General features: G+C 35.1%; 6 protein-coding genes across 9 annotated transcripts in view; 3 read left to right on the plus strand and 3 right to left on the minus strand.

The window, feature by feature from the left end:
• Positions 1-1,758, minus strand: part of LOC105217093 (probable serine/threonine-protein kinase DDB_G0268078) — a 31,457-nt gene extending 29,699 nt beyond the window's left edge. For all 3 annotated transcript variants that reach the window (XM_054228353.1, XM_054228352.1, XM_011191927.3), the window contains exon 1: positions 1,515-1,758. The gene's annotated coding sequence lies outside the window, so the exon portion shown is untranslated. The remainder of the gene's footprint in view (positions 1-1,514) is intronic.
• Positions 1,759-1,955: 197 nt separating this feature from the next.
• Positions 1,956-5,818, plus strand: LOC105217091 (dynein regulatory complex subunit 3). Of its 2 annotated transcripts, XM_011191925.3 has the most exons (7): positions 1,957-2,366; positions 2,890-3,127; positions 3,797-4,080; positions 4,147-4,325; positions 4,444-5,020; positions 5,089-5,423; positions 5,489-5,818. In XM_011191925.3, exons 2-7 carry the CDS (start codon positions 2,929-2,931, stop codon positions 5,610-5,612), a joined length of 1,698 nt encoding a protein of 565 aa, XP_011190227.1. In that variant the 5' UTR covers positions 1,957-2,366; positions 2,890-2,928; the 3' UTR covers positions 5,613-5,818. The 2 variants fall into 2 exon arrangements, with proteins under 2 accessions (XP_028899224.1, XP_011190227.1); XM_029043391.2 differs by lacking the exon at positions 2,890-3,127 and having other exon boundaries at positions 1,956-2,366.
• On the minus strand, positions 5,617-6,934 carry Eci1_0 (enoyl-CoA delta isomerase 1, mitochondrial). The gene is made up of 3 exons (XM_011191924.3): positions 6,594-6,934; positions 6,392-6,538; positions 5,617-6,259 (listed from the first exon to the last, which is right to left on the minus strand). The coding sequence occupies exons 1-3, from the start codon at positions 6,837-6,839 to the stop codon at positions 5,792-5,794; spliced, it is 861 nt and encodes a 286-aa protein (XP_011190226.1). The 5' UTR covers positions 6,840-6,934; the 3' UTR covers positions 5,617-5,791.
• A 452-nt stretch (positions 6,935-7,386) lies between these two features.
• On the plus strand, positions 7,387-8,419 carry LOC105217089 (translocon-associated protein subunit gamma). The gene is made up of 2 exons (XM_011191923.3): positions 7,387-7,654; positions 7,740-8,419. Exons 1-2 carry the CDS (start codon positions 7,507-7,509, stop codon positions 8,162-8,164), a joined length of 573 nt encoding a protein of 190 aa, XP_011190225.1. The 5' UTR covers positions 7,387-7,506; the 3' UTR covers positions 8,165-8,419.
• Positions 8,181-9,728, minus strand: At5g50450 (uncharacterized). Its single transcript, XM_011191921.3, has 4 exons — positions 9,593-9,728; positions 9,385-9,528; positions 9,074-9,202; positions 8,181-8,987 (listed from the first exon to the last, which is right to left on the minus strand). The coding sequence occupies exons 1-4, from the start codon at positions 9,700-9,702 to the stop codon at positions 8,510-8,512; spliced, it is 861 nt and encodes a 286-aa protein (XP_011190223.3). The 5' UTR covers positions 9,703-9,728; the 3' UTR covers positions 8,181-8,509.
• A 5,456-nt stretch (positions 9,729-15,184) lies between these two features.
• Positions 15,185-19,294, plus strand: LOC105217087 (uncharacterized). The gene is made up of 4 exons (XM_011191920.3): positions 15,185-15,877; positions 18,223-18,372; positions 18,499-18,802; positions 18,861-19,294. The coding sequence occupies exons 1-4, from the start codon at positions 15,389-15,391 to the stop codon at positions 19,067-19,069; spliced, it is 1,152 nt and encodes a 383-aa protein (XP_011190222.2). The 5' UTR covers positions 15,185-15,388; the 3' UTR covers positions 19,070-19,294.
• The last annotated feature ends 1,003 nt before the right edge of the window (positions 19,295-20,297 follow it).

The following is a 20,297-nucleotide window of genomic DNA, read 5'->3' on the forward strand; positions in this document are numbered from 1 at the left end:
CTGCAAAGAAGCTGATGCATGCAGCTTATCAGTTCATTCGCCGCCGTATTTGAATACCTCACCTGGTAATCTATTGGCCCCCTCCGCTTTGTATGTATGTATGTATGCTTATGTATGTATTGGCCAATGTTTAAAATGTCTTAAGTCAGTGAAAAATATTTCTTGTATTTTGTGACTTGGTACTAAAAATTGTCACCATACTTGGTTTTCAATAAATCGATTGTGACATTCGCTGTGTGGCTTGTGGCGCCGACCTGTTGGAACCACATATTATCCAAGTCCATATCTTCCAATTCGGGCCAAAAATATATGGTTATCATTGAGCGGTAGCGATTCCCATTCACAGTAACGTGCCGGTCTTGATCATCAAGGAAGAAGTACGGCCCAATGACGCCGGCGGTCCATAAATTACACCAAATCATAATTGTTTCGGGATGAAATGGTGACACATGGAGTACGTGTGGATTGCTGACAGATCAATAACGCATATTTTGCATATTGACGAAGCCATTCAGCCAGAAATGAGCCTTAACGCTGAAGATGATTTTTCGATGTAAATCCGGATCATTTTCAAGTTGTTGCTCACGAACATTCGACGATTCTGGTGGTAGAGCGGCATCAGTTCTTGTGGATTAAAATCGTTTCACTAAACGTTAAATTGTTGATCTGATAGCACGATTATTATGATCATAAATTCGACGTAGCGCGCTTAAAATTGAGGCCAATGACTCCGAAACCGATAGTAAATTTTAATGATTTCGACTCGTTGTTGGATAGTATATCTTTAATACGAATCAACAAAAAAATCAAAACAAAAACTTGTATGACAGATTTCCATAGTTTATAAAAGCATAATCAAAATTTGAATATAACGATTCGTTCGCATGAAATTTAAAATACATAGAATTGATTTATTCACAGGAAGTTTACAATAAGGCTGAATATTTGTTTTTAATTGTGGAGTCGTGTAATATTTTAATAGAAATGTTAAATTTATAAGCAATATATTTAAAATAAAATTTTCGTTTCGAAATCCTACATGGCACATTTGTAAAGCGCTAAAGTAGTCACTAATGTACGGCAGCGCCCAAGCTAAGCTAAGCCGTTTCTTACATTTTACTTTAGCCTTGACCAGAATTTGAAATTACAACCCCCACGCAGTCAACGCACTCGGCTAGAAAGGCCACAGAAAACAGTTTGTTCTAAAGGGATAATAATTCAATAATTGAAAAAAAAAATTGATAGACCCACAACTATACAAAATGTTGAACAAACACTATACTGGTAATTTGCGACTAGGCTGTAAAGAGTTAAGAAAGCTTTGAATGTTAACGGTGTTTCTTTTCAAAACCACCAATATATATACATATATATATATATATATATATGTATATATATATTTCCAGACAAAATGTAATACTGATGAGTTGTATACACACACATACATGTATTTATATACTAATACGGGTATATGTGTACATAAAGGCCATATCTCTGTATATGTTCGTATTTACCTTTATTAGTTTCTCCTTGGTTATTAAACTTTCACTTTTTTAATATTTATTTTATGTTCACTAAACAAAGGCTTTCACAATTTTTACGCTTTTTACATATATATATGTATATATATGTATGTATCTTTAATCACTTGCAATTGTCACACTTTCATTGTGATTTATGACTGCATCGAGTTTATCGATTAACTGTAATTAACTTTGATGAACCCGCATTTATAATTTATTGACGAATATGCATTATATATTTTATATTTGATATTGATATTCTTATACAATATTTCCCATGCTACATTAAAGCAAAGTCCACACCGTTGCACAATTTTTATATAATTTCACTGCAATTTCATAATTTCTTTTTTCCACACATAAAGTAGTGTTTACAGATCACTACTGCTTTTCACTTTCATATACACTCTCTTTCAAACTGTATTTTCCAACTTTTTATTTCGAATTATCTTGCACCTTCTTTTTAGTATTTTTTACACTATCGTATCAAAAAACCTTTTTTATATTTTCAATAATACACAATAAACACGAGCGTAACTAACGTTTACGTTGCCAACGTTAAATGTTCTAAGGCTAACCACGAATAACCGACGATTACCAGCGACAGCGAAGTCGAACCCTTCAAAAAATAACAAACGAAAAAAACAGACTAAAACGCCTGCCAACCAAGCAGCGCACAACAATAAATTGCCGAAAATAACGGAGCGCACAACTTTAAGGAAGTTACCAAGCAGCCCGCTCGCGAACTAGTCCGTATCACCACGAAGTGTTAGCGGCAACTTTTTGCACCTGTTCCAGGCTTACAACAACAATAACAGAACCGCATAAGCAGTAACTCCCCATGTAAGTGTACGAACTAACCGAGTGCAATGTATGCACACACGAAAGTGCACGCGAAGGCTACGACAACACACGAGTCAAAGGTGAATGGCAAATGCGTAACGTTGGTGTAGACGTCTCGGAGGCATTAGGTATGCGAACCCTCTGGGACCGACCGGCAAAACTCGTCTGCCAGATGACTGCACGATCGTAGTTCGGCTTAATGTTTGCATATGCTTAGTAACGGCGAAGCCTTGGTCGTCCTGACAACGTCGTACCAAAACAATACTGAAAATACAAAATGTTGTAAATTAGAATAAATAGAAGAAACAATTGGTCGTAGAATAATATACATAAGTAGTAATTAGGATTCAGTTGAAATGGTGAAAGGGTCAGACGTTCGATTAAGCTCACCGAAAATTCGTTAATTTTTTGTTAGTCCAGTATAAAGTGGTGGTGGGACACCAACCCTTGTAAACAAATTTGAGACACATTTTGTAAAATAATCAAATTAATATTATTTGTATGCCGACATATCGTGCTTCAGTTTCAGGCTTAGCACTCTTCAAGGCGTCACAACTTAGTAATGTCGGAAACTAATAAACTTGATAATCTGAAATCGCTGGATGAAATAATTTATCCAGAAATCGAACCTGGCATAATAAGTAAACAGATGATAGACAAAGCTTACCTGGAAGATGGTAAACAAGGCGAAGCTGCACGTCTACATCAAATGGAACCAGTGGTGTATGAGCGCATCTCTGTGCTAAGACTGGAGTTTAAGAGTAAGTACTGCAAGAACTGTTATATTGTATCTAAGAAAACAATGAGTCTACAACGCATTTAATCTGCGATAACGACATCAATTTTGTTTTAATATTTCAGATGAAGCTCTCTTTCTAAAAAAATAGAGTTCGAGAATGATCTCTGATGATATCTGTCTGACAAACTTTACTATAGATATGTCCAGAAACACCGACCAATTAAAGTAAATTATAGTTTTACATAGGAAAAGACCGAGAGTTCGAAAAACCAACACGGCTCATCTAACACCCTCTCCCCTCTGACGTTAGATGACCACGAAAACAATTCTCAAGTTAATGTTCTTGGTCTGACATCTTTTCCTGATGATAATGTGTACTGCTACTATATTTGGATAGAGTTAATTTGATAAATTCTTTAGACACCATAACATTTTAATAACTTCCGTATGACTTCATACCCATATACTCGTATCAGTCGATATGTGGGATATATGAAAACTTCTAGCTTCAAGCTTAATTTTTTAAGCTATTTTCAAAGACAAAGACTAATAGTTTTGGATACAAATGTGTGGTTTTGCCACCGACGCATGGACATCAGTGAAATGCTTTATGCTGCTTCATTGTCTCATCAATCCTCACCTTTGTTGTTTGTAAATAGTCTTATATATAAATATTTGTTTTTGTTTTCAGATATTTTACGCATAGACCACCTATGGATCATGCCAAATTTAACGAAGCTTTCTTTGAATTGTAATAAAATCGAAGTTATTGAACACATTGATATGTTGACTGCACTGAAAGAACTCGATTTAAGCTTCAATTACATCGAACGTATTGAAAATATTGAAAAACTTATTAATCTGGAAGTACTCTCACTTTTCAATAATCAAATAACGCAAATTCAAAATTTGGATACTTTGGAGAAACTGGTGATACTAAGTTTGGGCAACAATAAAATCGGCTCAACCAAAGGGGTAATGAGTGAGTGAATTGGCAGGACCAACACTATTTACGAAATGTGTTTTATTTGCAAATTGCAGATCGAAAGATTTCGGTTTTTGAAAGATCTACGCGTGCTCAATCTGCAGGGTAACCCCATATCAAGATCAGCGCGTTTTCAAATGGATCTTTATGTAGCAGCCGTGCTGCCTGATGTTAAATATTACGAATATAAAACGGTGACAGAAGAGATGCGACACAAGGGTCGCGAAAAATATTAGTGAGTATGCCTTACAAAGTTTTAACGGAGTATCCATACTTCCGTTTTATATAGTTATGTGCTCAAATCTTTCATTATAAACTATGTGGACTAACATATTCCATTTTTCTTTCTCCAGTCGTGAATTACGCGAGATTGAAGCGAATGAGGAGAAGGAAATACTAGCGCGTGCCGCAAAGGCTAAGGAGGAATATGATGAAAAGCGTTTGGCTTCCAGTTTTGTAGAATATCTCAATGAACATCAGTTGTACGAATCTTTGTGGAAAGGCGATGAAGATGGCTATGCACTGCTGCGAATTGGTCAGCCCGCTACTGACTTAGCCGAGGAATATGATAACGATATGTATGACGTGACGCAGGAGATTTACAAGTATGGCTTAGAACGCTTTGAGGAACGTGAATTGGAAATTAATGAATTCAAAGAAAATTTGGAAGAAGGCCAACTACTAATACAACAAATGGGACAAGAAGTCATCGAAGAGTTTCTACGTCACAAGGAGCTTGTATTTGAGCGTGCAACAGCTGTACTAAAAGCACTGGAGCTGCGTACACTACACGGTGAAGATGAAGAATCGCCCGAGAGCTTAGAGCTAGTGGATCAATTTGATAAAATTACTATGCAATTTGATGATACCATCAATGACGTATGGCAGCAGCTCATGAGTCAAGAACTGCATCTGCATGAAAGCATAGAGGTACAGTTTATTGAAGCATTCTGCAGCTTTATATTATATTAAACCAATAATTGGATTTTGTCAATTAGGAATCTACAGTAAATTTTCAACGGCGCATACAAGAGATGATGGCAAAATTTGTGGAGCAGGTGCAAACATATTTCGGCCAATTGCGCGATATCGCTATACACTTTTCGGAGAATATGTCTGAAGTGTCCACACATTACATCAACACCAAATTGGCATTGCAGGATTTTGAAGATGTACCACCAGAACTGTTGCATTGTATGGAAGATCGTGAAGCTATACTCAATCTGATAGCCGGTATGAAAGACGCACACATACAGCGCATTGATGAGCGTGAAGATCGTTTGATGGTACGAAGCAGAGATTTCATCGAAAATATGATTGATGAATTGAACAAGTAAGTAGCTGGCGAAGAATAAACATATTGCCATTAATATACCGTTATTTATGTAATATTTACAGTGCCGAGTTGGAACGCAACAGAGCCAAGATACTCGAAATCAACTCCTTCCTCGAGCTAATGTCCGAATCACTGGCTTCACTTCACACTGAAATTCGCGAAGCCATAATGAATGATGAAGCGTAAAATATAAAGAATATAATTTAAAATTTATTTTTTTAACAAAACATTATGTATTATAATTTCACCGAAAATTTCACTTATATGTATGTATATAAATATATATTTTTATCAAATCACTATTCACTTATATATTATAAAAACGGGTATATGTATTAAGGCCGCGTAGAACTTTTCCACGCGCTTTATTTCTTCGATTTATTTTTTAATTTCTCTAAATATGCACCCATCGCCGCTTGCGTGCTAGGTTTAGTTACAACAGCTAAAAATGTTTGCAAATCTTGCTCACGGTGTTGCTCGAGCTCTTGCAGTTCCTTAACGCGAAATTGTTGCTTAGTTAAGGCACGTGCATATGGATTAACTTTATTGAATGAACCAATAAATTCTTCACACTTAGCAATGGCTTCCTCTTTTGTATTCACAACATCATCAATAAGTCCCACCTGTTGAGCCTCAGCTGTAGTGAACATTTTACCTTGGGTAAGCGCTAATTCGGCTACGCGTCGTGGCAGTACATTAAGGTATGAATCCATGAACCAACTGGGCGCTACAATCCCAACAAGGGTTTCATTCAAACCGATCGTAAAATTAGGTAACATGACACGATATTCGCAAGATGTGGCCAGTAAACATCCGCCTGCCGGTGCATGACCCTGTCGTTAAACATACATACGTGAAATCAGATTTATTTTCATATACATACATACGTTAATATTTTGCTAAGTTTATCTACGTAAATAATGAAATGAACTTTGGACCTAGACAATGAAAATTCTATAACTCACATTAATGGCAGCAGCTGTAGGTAGTTTAGAGCCATATAGTGTCATCCAAGTGCTTTGCAATGCTGTCCAAAAACTCTTTAGTCTTTCTTCGTTCGGTTGATACATCTCCATGAAGTCCAGACCGGCAGAAAACACTTTATTTGAGGACTAAATGTAGAAATTATATGTATATTTATTTTCAGCTATTTAAACACAATATTACCGAAGTGAGTATGAGTCCCTTGCATTTGTTACTTTCAGCATCTTTAATAGAGTTGCGTATATCAGTTAGCAACTCAAGATTTAAGCTGTTCACCGGTGATCGGTTCAGAGTAAGAGTAGCAATACCAGTTTTATCATTTACTTCAAGTATGGTATTCGCAGTGGAAGATAAAGACCGTACAACTGACCAACAGTTCTTTGGAATAGTTTTGGATGCGTTAAAACGGACAGAACGGATTATATTCATGATTTATGTTATTGTTATTTAGTGATCTTTATGACATCAATTTATCTCCGACTTCAATTGATTCCCACAAAATACTTAAAGTTTGAGATGTGTATTTTTTGAATATCAGCTTACTAACTAACTATCGATTTATATGATATCGGTTGGAAAATTTTAAATTATCGACAGTAGATCTTGAATATTGAAAACAAACAGTTAATTTGAAAATTATATAACAAAACTAAATTTTGTGTCAGATATCATAAACTATACATAAACTACACCTTATTTTAGTTTGAAAACTTTAAGAAGGCATTATATACTTGTATTAATTTTTTTTTTAAATATACATCTCGGAATTAATAACTTTTATGCATCAAATATAGTGTTTTTAGATTTACCTCAATAATTATTTATTTAATTTAATTTAATTATGCTGCAATGAAATATTTAATTTCAATAGAAATGGCACACTGTGCATGAATTGTCACACATAGATGTCGCCTCACTGCCGAAGTGTCAACAATTCGTTGACAGTTTAACACGTCACGGAGTTTATTCGTGCCACCGTCACTTCGTTCATTTCATTGCTTTCACTTCTTCCAATTGGCTATAGTTGGTTATTTGCTTCAAAAGTTTTGTGTACGTGTTTTCAATTTGATAACAACCGTGTTGTAACTTAAATAAAATGGGTTCAGCAAAGCAACAAAAAGTACAATCTTCGGGCTTCACCAAGGAAGAGGAACTGCTGCTGCAAGATTTCAGCCGTAATGTGAGCACCAAATCATCTGCGCTATTCTACAGCAATGCCTTCATCGTATCGGCGCTACCTATATGTGAGTGTGGTGACACGTAGCCGGTTGCCAAAGAAGACAACTGCATTCGAAATTCCTTTATACTAATTCTATGTCTATTATTTAGGGCTCTTTTGGCGTGTGCACAATATGGATTTGTTGTCGAGCGCAGTTTTCTTTGTGCTATTGACTGGCGCTAGCACCTATCTTATGGCTATGGCATATCGCAACATTAAATTCCAGATTAAACATAAAATCGCCGTACGTCGCGAAGATGCCGTAACACGGGAGATTAACCGTCAAATTGGTGATGATAAGAAAGTCACACGCAAGGAGAAGGATGAGCGCATTTTGTGGAAAAAGAATGAAGTTGCTGATTATGAAGCTACCACTTTCTCAATCTTCTACAACAATGCACTCTTCTTGGCCATTATCATCTTCATTAGCTTTTTCCTGTTGAAGAACTCCTCACCTTTGGTAAATTATATTTTCTCCATTGGGTTGGCTAGTGGTGCTTTGGCGTTATTCTCTACCAGCACTCAATCAAATTAAACTGCCACTGTTAACACCCAGTTAAATTATTAACGTGGTATGCAGAGTTGAGATTTATCATTTAATTATTTTTTTAACAAACATTAAATATTTGTAACGAAATAACACAAATGTGTAAACGAGAGCACTGGAAGTATTTTCACTTTCAACTTAAGCCAGGAATATTGTGCATGAAAAAATTCATTATAATTAAGAAAACAACAAAACAAAAAAACGAATAAAATACGCGTTTAGTATAAATTCCAAACTAAATAATTTCTTGTTTTTATTTTTTTTTTTATTATGAATATGTGACAACATGAAATTTGTTGACAAATAAATATTTCGTAAAAAATTGTGACAAATTTAATCACCAATGAAAAATAATTTCAGTTGTCTCGAAATACTATCCGCTGCGTACATTTTCAAGCATTTCTGCCATGGATGTTGGGTGTTTGTTGTTTGCGCGCTCTCATCTATTGCCACACCAATACTTCTTGAATACTTTTCCATATCATTGGGCCAAATTTCGTTTTGTTCATCTGAAATATCTTCCACAGCTAATGGCGTAGTAGCATTTTCATCGGCTACATCATATATTGGTATGCTCTGTAGATAAGTAGCGCCGAAGTCGATAACCTCACTTAGCAGTATGAAGGGGTACTCATAGAAACTGCGATCTGGATAAGCAGTTGTAATGTATTTTCCAAAGCATTTGCCAAGCAATACTTCTGGTATATAGCGGTTGTAAATGCGAAATAGTTCCGCAAGACTATTACGAAGCAGCGAAAACCATTGCTTAGCAAAGCGTATGACATCCTGCAGCAATTGGGCGACTGTTTTTCTGTAATGATTTTGAGAAAATTTTACAAATTTAAAATGGTCTAAAAGTAGTATAAAGCGGTAAGTGTGTGTGTGATTTTCACTTACAAATGTTGCAGTTGTTGCTCATGGTCACCAGTTAAACGACTTTGGAAGGCGACTGAAATTTCCTTAATGCCCACCAGCACATGACGTAGTCCGAGCAGTAAAGTGAGTCGTGTGTTTTCCACAAAGGTGCTATAATAAGAAATTATTTAATATTAGTTCTAAATTTTTATATCAATGCCCATAAGTATATGAAAGACGAATATTACATATTATTTTGCCGTATGCAAATCACTTCAAAATATTTAATAATTAGAAGCATAATTTTACATTTTTCTGAAATATATGTATATACATATAATTTTTACACTCACGCATTATTTGTAGTCGCTGTTAAGGATCTACTGCCCTCCTTATTTACTATCGGTAAAAATTGCACCAATGAGTCAGCTATGATTTCAATATGTTGGAAAAACCACTGTGCATCGTTACGAAGCGCTTTATAATCTTCAGTTATGCTGTAAATTTCAAAATTATATTTAATCATACAATATTAAAATTCAAAACAAAATCTTTATTTACCTTAAACTGACATTTTGCTTTGTATTTGCCACATTTGGCGCTGTTGAGATTACTTTAAATTCAACAATCAATATTATTAAAAACAAAAATAAGCATTTATACACCGCCATAGTAATTTTAGACAATCTTGCTTGACACACAATGCAAAACTGAATTGAGAACTTAGAGTTCAAAAATTGTTTACCTGATAGAGGATTGCAAATACAAAATGCAAAATATCCTTTACCTGTCTGACATACCTGTGCAGTTAATGGTTTATAAACTTGCTGAGTGTAGTTTAAGGATGAGTAGATACATACAAACAGATGTAACTGAGGTATTTCCGTATTTTTCGAGACTAGACCAACATGCATTGTCGTAAAATGTGTGATTTTGGATCAGTGTAAGAATGTATTGATATTCATACTAAATGATAACTATACAAAATTATGTTCCCGAAATATTAGAATTTAAAAATAATGAGTTAAATTTAACACAAAATATATAAAATTTCAAAGAAAGAAATTTCTAAATGATAAGGATGACAATATGAGTTGAATTCCGGATATTGTAAAAATTGAGATATCTTGATGAAACTTGAAACGCGACCACAAAATGCGGTTAAGCGAAAACCTATAGGGGCTATAATTAAAATGGGCTCAAAAGATCCATGTAAAACGGGACATATGTGGTTAAAGAAAAACATTGAGGAAAGTGGGCATGAACCCGCCCACTAATAGGCCTTTTTGTATATCGATATAAGACATGTCTCTTCAGGACTTCGTTATACAGTATGAAATGGGTGAAAATAACTACGCTCACTCTCACTTAATTCTAAGATTTCCTTGTGTAATGTTGAAAGGTCAAACATTTTTTATCAATTAAACCAATTCGAGATGAAAAGGGTCCGCCCTCTGTCTGTCTCTGTTTAATAGTTTCCCATTTCCTGATTGCTGATTCATATGAACCCAAACATGGATATATCTTATGGTATTATAGTAGTTTGTTTAGAACATACCACAACTTCCGAAATATACGGCACACATATTTTAAATTCTCTGGATTTATTAAGCAAATATTATTGTAATGCAGGTGTTTACTAAAGTCATCTCTACAAAATTAAAGGCAGCTCTTAAACTACTAAGGAAAATTGTAATGTGTGACGCACATTATCTTGACAGCTTTGCACTAACTTTCTTCATGTTAAGTCTAGTGCATTACTTTTTTAATTTTTAACATGAAAGCAAGTGTATCCTCTAATAATATGATTTACAAAAAGTCTAGGAAAATTCGGAGAAACATGTTTAAGTGAAAGCTTTCGTAGTGCCAACGAAAGCTTGCAACGGTATGAACAAGTGTAAATTCCGTCAGGTTACTTGGCTAACGCTGGATAGATAAATTAATTCAAGATAAATCGTTCATAAAAGTTTACAAATCCAAAGACTTCAGGCATATCTTTCTGATCTCTAAAATATCTGATAAATCTCGAAAGACAAGCCACTTTTGTATACTCGTTTAAGTTACGGCAATCAAATTAATTATCTTCGAAGTAATCTAACAAGGGCTCGAATCTGCTCCATTTACACAATGAAGCTGCCTTGCTAGGTAGTGAAGAAGCATAATGAATTGCTCACCAAGCGATTTCTACTAAGGTGCTTTCGTCGAAATCACTCATGTAGTCATTTACTGGAAGCCTCCCAAGTGCAATAAGAAGTCATTCCTATAGTACGCCGACCAGACTTCGTACGTCAGGGAATGGAGTTTTAGGTGTCAAACCGCCGCCTATTGCAGACAACAAGCTCGAGTTGCCTCGTAAACAAGAATCATCCTGGTACAACTTCGCTCTGGGTATTGTAGCGGGTTAAATACCTACTTTTCCAGAATAAGCACCTGCATACTGAATATATGTCCTCCATGAAACGAATCACTGCATAATACTAACTACAATACTAATGCATAATACCATATCTTTACATGCCCAACAAAACCCGACTCATCTAACACCACTTTCTCTATGGCCCGATCCTTTCGAAATCGCTCGTTTCCTAAGCCTCAGCTTGGATGAAAACTAAGTTTACGCCAACCGTTTTAACAACAAAAGAGCCTAAAAAAGAAGCTGCTTTAACTGTGTGAAACGAGAGAGTGAAGGATGGAGACTAGTAGATTTTGGTGAGAATAGTATATTAGACACTTATACACGGGGACTTGAAGCAGATATAAGCCGATATAGCCCAGTTTTCGAAACTTCATTTGTGGAGTAATTTTCGGTAACACCTGTGCTATCATAGGTCGGGAGGGTATTCTGAAGTAAATATATGTCGTCCATTTCACAAAATTTTATAACTCTGACTTACTTATTCCACCAAGTTAGCAGGGTTTTTATGCTCGTTAAAGCTTCATCGAACCGTTCGCACAACAATCGGGTCTACCAAGTCAAAACGAACTCGAATTTATTTATATTCTAAATTAATTAAACCCGGCAATTATTGGATGTATGTATGTGATTGGCGTTGCAACCGTTTAGCCGGTTATAGCCGAATCGACGATAGTGCGCCACCTGTCTCTCTCCTTCGCAGTTCGGCGCCAGTTGGAGATCCCAAGTGTAACCAGGTCGCTCTCCACCTGGTCCCTCCAACGGAGTGGAGGCCTTCCCCTTCCTCGGCTTCCTCCGGCGGGTACTGCATCGAACACTTTCAGGGCTGGAGTGTTTTCGTCCATTCGGACAACATGACCTAGCCAGCGTAGCCGCTGTCTTTTTATTCGCTGAACTATGTCAATGTCGTCGTATAACTCGTACAGCTCATCGTTCCATCGTCTGCGGTATTCGCCGTTGCCAATGTTCTGAGGACCATAAATCTTGCGCAAAATTTTCCTCTCGAAAACTCCTAGTGTCGTCTCATCTGATGTTGACATCGTCCAAGCTTCTGCACCGTAAAGCAGGACGGGAATGATAAGCGACTTGTAGAGCTTGATTTTGGTTCGTCGAGAGAGGACTTTACTGTTCAATTGCCTACTCAGTCCAAAGTAGCACCTGTTGGCAAGAGTTATTCTGCGCTGGATTTCGAGGCTGACATTGTTCGTGTTGTTGATGCTGGTTCCCAGGTATACGAAATTATCTACGACCTCGAAGTTATGACTGTCAACAGTGACGTGGGAGCCAAGACGCGAATGCGCCGACTGTTTGTTTGATGACAGGAGATATTTCGTCTTGTCCTCATTCACCTCCAGACTCATTCGCTTCGCCTCCTTATCCATGCGGGAAAAAGCAGAACAAACGGCGCGGTTGTTGCTTCCGATGATATCAATATCATCGGCGTACGCCAGGAGCTGTACACTCTTGTAGAAGATTGTACCTTCTCGGTTTAGCTCTGCAGCTCTTATAATTTTTTCCAGCATCAGGTTAAAGAAGTCGCACGATAGTGAGTCACCTTGTCTGAAACCTCGTTTGGTATCGAACGGCTCGGAGAGGTCCTTCCCAATCATAACGGAGCTTTTGGTGTTGCTCAACGTCAATTTACACAGCCGTATTAGTTTTGCGGGGATACCAAATTCAGACATCGCGGCGTAAAGGCAGCTCCTTTTCGTGCTGTCGAAAGCAGCTTTAAAATCGACAAAAAGGTGGTGTGTGTCGATCCTCTTTTCTCGGGTCTTTTCCAAGATTTGGCGCATGGTGAATATCTGGTCAGTTGTCGATTTTCCAGGTCTAAAGCCACACTGATAAGGTCCAATCAGTTTGTTGACGGTGGGCTTTAGTCTTTCACACAATACGCTCGATAGAACCTTGTATGCGATATTTAGGAGGCTGATCCCACGGTAATTGGCGCAGATTGTGGGATCTCCCTTTTTTATGGATTGGGCAGAGCACACTGAGATTCCAATCGTCAGGCATGCTTTCTTCCGACCATATTCTGCAAAGAAGCTGATGCATGCACCTTATCAGTTCTTCGCCGCCGTATTTGAATAGTTCTGCCGGTAATCTATCGGCCCCCGCTGCTTTGTTGTTCTTCAAGCGGGTAATTGCTATTCGAATTTCTTCATGGTCGGGTAATGGAACATCTGTTCCATCGTCATCGATTGGGGGATCGGGTTCGCCATCTCCTGGTGTTGTACTCTCACTGCCATTCAGCAGGTCGGAGAAGTGTTCCCTCCATAATCCCAGTATGCCCTGGACATCGGTTACCAGATTACCACCTTGGTCTCTACATGAGGATGCTCCGGTCTTGAAACCTTCGTTAAGTCGCTTCATTTTTTCATAAAATTTTCGAGCATTCCCTCTGTCTGCCAGCTTCTCAAGCTCTTCGTACTCACGCATTTCGGCCTCTTTCTTTTTTTGTCTGCAAATGCGTCTCGCTTCCCTCTTCAGCTCTCGGTATCTATCCCATCCCGCACGTGTTGTGGTCGTTTGCAATGTTGCGAGGTAGGCAGTCTGTTTTCTCTCCGCTGCGAGACGGCACTCCTCATCGTACCAGCTTGTTTTTTGTCGTTGCCGAAAACCAATTGTTTCGGCTGCAGCGGTACGCAGTGAGTGGCAATTATTGGATAGTTAAGAGAATAAGAAGATATGGCCGGACGGAGTAACGGACAGGCTGAAAAAGAGTAAAAAACAAAAGACAAACAACTACAATTGGTGTGTGGGCTCGAAGTTCAGTTCACTGAGTCACAGTTTCCAAGGGTGGTCTTGGCAAAATAGATAAGTGCATATTTTTGATAAAAACATTTAGTTAGAATTTCTAAAAATTATTTGTCAACACACCGATATGTGTATATATGTATGTATTGCTTAAAGATTGGGCCAAATTCCAAGAAATTCATACACATATAGGGTGTTTGTTGTTTGTCTGGAATATTAAAATATATATCTTAAGGTATACTCGTATATATATATGTATATATATGAGTTGTGAAACTGGGAAATATTTGCTCGCATCACATTTTGGTAGCGAGCGAAAGAAGGGAATATTTTTATTCTTTAGTCAGTTTAAATATTTATCTGCTGCTGCTGTGTATGTCGCGATTGCGGTGCTGATGGGAAATCTTATGTGAAATATACATACAAACATATGTATTTCTGTACAGCTGTATGGGATGCCCGGGCGTATACTTGCTGCTTATATGAGTGATCGCTGAGTTATTATATTTACGCTTGCGCTCCAATAAATTACAAACACTAACTAGAATTTTTTAGTTTACTGATTGTATTTCACGAAATTCGCGCTATAAATTTTTTAAATTAAAACTATTAAAAAAAATTCGCAGAATTTTCGCATGGCATTTGTTGATCTACCGCTTAAATTATCACTCAATTCGGTGGCAAATCAAAGTAAGAGTTTAATACACATGAAATATACTATATATTTATATATGTACATATGTATATATGCAGGTTTTTGACTGTATGCTAGCGCCGACATGTAGTTTGGATGTAAATATTAACATTTTATATATCAATTTGTGACTGAGATAAGAAAGAGCTACAAAAAAGTTGAGCTTTCGCGCTACTTAACGGTTACTTCATAGCAAACCGCTAGCGCTAGCCATATGAACAAACAAATGCAACACAAATTACGGGCGCACTTTTATCAATTTGACTGGCCAGCCAGACAGCCAGCGGTGATCGTGCGTATATTATGCCATGTGGCGGTAGGAATTAAGGCAATAGGCAATTGAACGTTGAAACGGCCAGAAGTGCGCTTAAAATCTTAAAAAAATAAAAAAAAATAATAATTTTTTTACAAGCAAATACAACGGATATCAGTGTCCTGTAAGTGCAGTGTGAAACTAACAAAAGAAAAAGTGTAAATAAAACAAAAAAAAACAATGTTGCCACCAACACACAAAACTCGAGTGCCATTAATTATCCTGCAATTATTGTTGCTTTGCTTTAGTGGCGCTTACAGCGCATCGCAGCCGCCGTATCAAGTGTCACTGTATGTGTCGCTGCATCCACGCGCGCCGCCCATACACTATTGTAACGGTGTTATTGTGCAGAGCAGCTTGATACTGACCGCCGCCAGTTGTACGTACTATCAGTCGTCGGTGGTTGAGGAGAGTGGCGCGCCGGTGCGCATTCCATCGTCAAAGATCACTGTGGTGCCAGGCGTTGCTGGCACTTACAACATGTTGAATACCTTCGATGTGTTGGAGATTAATATTGCGCCCGGTTTCAATTACACCACATTGGCGAATAATTTGGCCATACTGCGCCTGGATACGACACTGCCACTGGGTCAACGCGCTGATATCCAGTGGATTATTATGGATGATTATGTTTATGAGGAGAATGGTTTATACATGGCAGGATTTCCGGTGTGTATTCTGTTATATAAGTTTTACCGTTAAACAACATATCGTTCTATTTGATCGATTTTAGTATATGCTTTTTGAGGTGAAGTAATATATTAATATTCATATCATTCATTCTGTATTAACTGTTTGGATTATCTTTCCAAACATTTTTATTACCATTTTAAAGGTATCCGTGTGCGATCGGCTGATGGATTTATCTAAAATTATAATTTTTAAATTTAATTATTTTAGTTTTTACCTTGACTGGGATTTAAATTAATCAATTTATTGATATTGTTGTCATATATAATCAGCTAACAATCATCAATATAGTTTTTTATAGATTCCTCATTTTGCTAAAATATAGTCCTGCGATTATGCTAATCATTTAAACGAATTTAGAAATTTAAAAACTCATTATAAAATTGAACTGAGGGAGACTGATCAAAGGGATTTTGTAAATGTTTAGTTCTACTTATCAATCTTAGAAGTTCAACTATGTGATCTCAAAGTTAATTGCTTTTAAGTGTTATGTTTTTAATCAGAGACACGAAAAAATGAGAATTTTCAGTAGTTTTTTGTTGCTATTAAATCAGGTTATTTTCACGAAAATTAAAAAAAAAACATATAATTTCGAAAGTTATAGCTGTTTGTGTTGACCCAGTTCTAAAAAAAGGTCCTTGTGGTGACAATCATATGTCCTAGGAGATTCATCTAAAATCAATCGGATAAGAGAAATTATTTTTATAAATAGATAATCCTGGGCCTGATCGAAGTTTTTTTGTTTTTTTTTCTTTTTTTAATAAAAATCGCGACCTTAGGAAATTTTTTTTTTAGATTTTCTAAAAACGATTAAAATTTCATTAAAATCTACTGAGCGGTTTTCAAGTTACAGTTGTCCCCAGTTCAAAAAGCATAGTTTTGAGAAAAACGCATTTGAAGTTTCACACTAGCATTTTGTAGTGCCCGAGCGCTCTTTGTTATTTATCGAATAACTCAAAAAGTAAATAATTATCGGATCAACTTCAAATTTTCAGAGAATATTTTTAGATATTACACTTAACGAAAATGCATAAAAAAATAACTTTTTTGAAAATCCTGACTACCCCTAACTCCTTAAGGTTATAAAAATTGACCGTTCCTAGATCTTTGGATGCTTAACAAATTATTTTGTTATTGATTGAGCTAACATTATATGTTCAGTTCATTTTTCTTTAATTTATGAAATTTTAAAACATTATTTACGGCATAAATATTATCTCTCCGAAAGATCCCTGTAAAATTCATAATTTCATAAATTGCTTATAAAATCAAAAAGATCATTTATGATTACTATATAAATACATACATATGTATATACTTATGTATATGTACTTGCATTTATTGTATTGAAAATAATTTACATTTTTTATTTTTTAAATATTCCGACACTGATAAAGGAGTGCGTATAATATGATCAATTGTTGATATTAATGCCTTTGTTCTGCATAATAGTAGGTCAAATAAACGACAGGAACTCAAATAAGACTGTCATTTATGAGAAGTTGTCTTCGAAAATATTTGCAATACGTAAGCAACATATGTACGTCCGTTACGCTCGACTTTGCTTTTAAAATGCTGTTTATCACATGGAAACGGTCAATTGCGAAATTTACGGATCAAAAGTATAAATAATGCAAGCGTTTCATAATAAATATTTTGTATGCACATATGCGATAATCTTATTTGAAGTGTCAAAGTGTTGCTGTAAAGTGATGGAATATAAGATTACCATGATTGAACGCAAATTATGTAAGAAAACATTTGCTGACAATCACTTTTAATAAAAACCAAGGATGAACAAATTGGCTTCTTTGTCTTTTGCGAATGAAAATGCGAATACAGAAAACTGCGATCAATTTAATTAAAGACGCTGCGAATAAATTTTTAAGGACATAACCTAGATATGTTTTAAAACAATTTTGTTTAAAAGTCAAGCCATACATCATTTGCATTTGGCCAGTGCACTTGGAAATCTGGTATAATGCACACACAATCTTCGTAAACATTGTCATTGAATTGTGATAAGAACGAACTTGTAGAAAACAGGCTAACTCATACGTAAATATTTCTTTACTTTATTTAATGTTTATCAAATGACAACAATTCGAGAGAAGTTTTACAACCCGTAACTACCATTACAAATAGTTTTAAAACGTGCTAGTTGATACGCCCGTGCTGGATAACTCTATCTCTATCTAAATGATATAAACTATAGTAAATTGCAAGTCATACTCATCATAAAAGCATTCATTAAAACATTTAAACACATTTTAGTTAAAATTATGCGTTGTAAGTTTAATTGCATTATTTTCCACACTTTACAGTCATTAAATGTGGACCCAAACTCCATGCTATTAGAGGGTGTACAAATATTACCCAACGAACAATGCGCACAGACGTCCGCACTAGGCAATGAAAGTATTTGCGTGCGTTATCCATACACATATCCATATGCGATCGGACCGGATTGTGAGGTACATAGATACTTATACATATGTATAAGCAATCGCTTTCTTATTTTATTTTAAATGCAGCATTACATTTTTGTAACTCCACTACTATGTAAACTAACCTCACTTGTGTGTTGCAAACAATTTCAGTACCCCAGCGATTTTCCCTCATTTAATAACGATTATGGCACAGGTCTGATAGTGCGCAGTCAATTGGTTGCCTTATTCTCGCACACAATTGCTACAACAACAGCCAACCAAAATACCAACAATTGTCAACAGGAGCAACAGCCGTTTAATGCGATTTTCACCGCTGTTGGGCCACATGTGGATTGGATTTATGGCATTATCGCGAGTGAGGAAATGTTAGCTTTGCATCAAAATGACTTTATGTACTCAGCGCCTTATCAGCAAGATGTTAATAGCGCTATTATGTACTCATCGTATGCGTCAGGTAAATAAATTAGTTTTTGGATGTGAATTTATAATTTTCAAATGTTTGCAACAAATAGAGTTGATGCCGTCATTAATTGAAACAACAACAACAATGGCAGCAACAGTGTTGACAACCACCACGGAAGTTACGACGTCGCCAAGCAGTACGGAAGTAAGTTCAACGCTACCGCCATGTGTGAGTGCTGCCGGCAAAGCGGTTGGTGTGAAAGCAGCATTGTTGTTCTGCGCTTTATCTTACATACTTTTGGCTTATTTCATGAAGTAAGCTTGAAATTTTATATAAAATTTTAAATTAAGTGCGAGCAACTTTCGCATGTGCGCTTATTAACTTCATATTTGACCATTATATTATAAATATTATATTATTTTTATAATTTGTGAAACTAATTTAGAAAACCAAAAAAGACTGATACGGCATGTTATGCATATGTATATTTATGTAAAAACTGAATTAATAAAACTTTCACTTTACTGTTACTATATTACTATATTTACTTGTATATTATTTCTTACATTTTGACAATCGCGTATGTAAACAGCTGATTTGCAATCAACTTCACTTACAGTTAATGCTAATAACATTTAGTATAATTGTCAGCTTATTCTAACAAAACTCTGTACATTTTTTATTATATAACCAGTGAAAAATGTTTTGGCAAAAAAATAAAACAAAAATAAAAAAATGTAATAAAAAAAGTAAAAAAAAAAAATTATAAAACAAAAATTTAATAAAAAAAAAAAATGTAATAAAAAAAATTTAATAAAAAAAAAATAAAATAAAAAAGTTTAAATAATTAAAAAAAAAAATAAAAAAAAATTTAAATAATTCAAAAAAAAAAAAAAAATAAAAAAAAATTTAAATAATTCAAAAAAAAAAAAAAATAAAAAAAAATTTAAATAATTCAAAAAAAAAAAAAAATAAAAAAAAATTTAAATAATTCAAAAAAAAAAAAAAATAAAAAAAAATTTAAATAATTCAAAAAAAAAAATAAAATAAAAAAGTTTAAATAAAAAAAAAAAAAATTAAGCAAAAAATGGAAAAAAATAAAGAAAGGGAAAATTAAAAAAAAACATTAAAAAATATAAAAAACAAAACAAAAAATATAATATAATTAAAAAAAGGAAAAAAAAATTAAAAAAAATTTAAAGAAAATAGAAACAAAATCAAAAAAATATATAAAACCAATTAAAAAAATAAATAAATAAAAAAATAAAATAAATAAATAAAAAAATAAAATAAATAAATAAATAAAAAAAACCTAAAAAAGTATATTGAGTGTAGTCGTTTGTAAAATATATGGTATTGGGAGCATTGTGGCCATGTTGTGAATGCAAACAAACGCTTTTGCATAAGTTTATTAAATTAAAAATATAAAGTTAAGCATTTATATACATGATTGCCTTTCATACGCGCCACGCGCAAAAGTGTTTGAGTATATTAAATAAAACAATACTAAAATAATATTTTTTTGTTGACTGCCTTTCTAGTGAAC

Source organism: Zeugodacus cucurbitae, chromosome 3, assembly GCF_028554725.1.
Source record: "Zeugodacus cucurbitae isolate PBARC_wt_2022May chromosome 3, idZeuCucr1.2, whole genome shotgun sequence".
Lineage (NCBI taxonomy): Eukaryota > Metazoa > Arthropoda > Insecta > Diptera > Tephritidae > Zeugodacus > Zeugodacus cucurbitae.

Bases quoted from the DNA above. Each gene is read 5' to 3' on its own strand.
- LOC105217091 (XM_011191925.3), top strand. From the start codon at position 2,929: ATGTCGGAAACTAATAAACTTGATAATCTGAAATCGCTGGATGAAATA. The intron at 4,081-4,146 runs GTAATGAGTGAG...TGCAAATTGCAG, and splicing joins AAATCGGCTCAACCAAAGGG to ATCGAAAGATTTCGGTTTTT. The intron at 5,424-5,488 runs GTAAGTAGCTGG...TAATATTTACAG, and splicing joins ATGATTGATGAATTGAACAA to TGCCGAGTTGGAACGCAACA.
- Eci1_0 (XM_011191924.3), bottom strand. From the start codon at position 6,839: ATGAATATAATCCGTTCTGTCCGTTTTAACGCATCCAAAACTATTCCA. The intron at 6,539-6,593 runs GTAATATTGTGT...TTCTACATTTAG, and splicing joins AGGGACTCATACTCACTTCG to TCCTCAAATAAAGTGTTTTC. The intron at 6,260-6,391 runs GTGAGTTATAGA...GTTTAACGACAG, and splicing joins CTACAGCTGCTGCCATTAAT to GGTCATGCACCGGCAGGCGG.
- LOC105217089 (XM_011191923.3), top strand. From the start codon at position 7,507: ATGGGTTCAGCAAAGCAACAAAAAGTACAATCTTCGGGCTTCACCAAG. The intron at 7,655-7,739 runs GTGAGTGTGGTG...TCTATTATTTAG, and splicing joins CGTATCGGCGCTACCTATAT to GGCTCTTTTGGCGTGTGCAC.
- At5g50450 (XM_011191921.3), bottom strand. From the start codon at position 9,702: ATGGCGGTGTATAAATGCTTATTTTTGTTTTTAATAATATTGATTGTT. The intron at 9,529-9,592 runs GTAAATAAAGAT...TGAAATTTACAG, and splicing joins AAGCAAAATGTCAGTTTAAG to CATAACTGAAGATTATAAAG. The intron at 9,203-9,384 runs GTGAGTGTAAAA...TTCTTATTATAG, and splicing joins ACAGCGACTACAAATAATGC to CACCTTTGTGGAAAACACAC.
- LOC105217087 (XM_011191920.3), top strand. From the start codon at position 15,389: ATGTTGCCACCAACACACAAAACTCGAGTGCCATTAATTATCCTGCAA. The intron at 18,373-18,498 runs GTACATAGATAC...AAACAATTTCAG, and splicing joins CGATCGGACCGGATTGTGAG to TACCCCAGCGATTTTCCCTC. The intron at 18,803-18,860 runs GTAAATAAATTA...TGCAACAAATAG, and splicing joins GTACTCATCGTATGCGTCAG to AGTTGATGCCGTCATTAATT.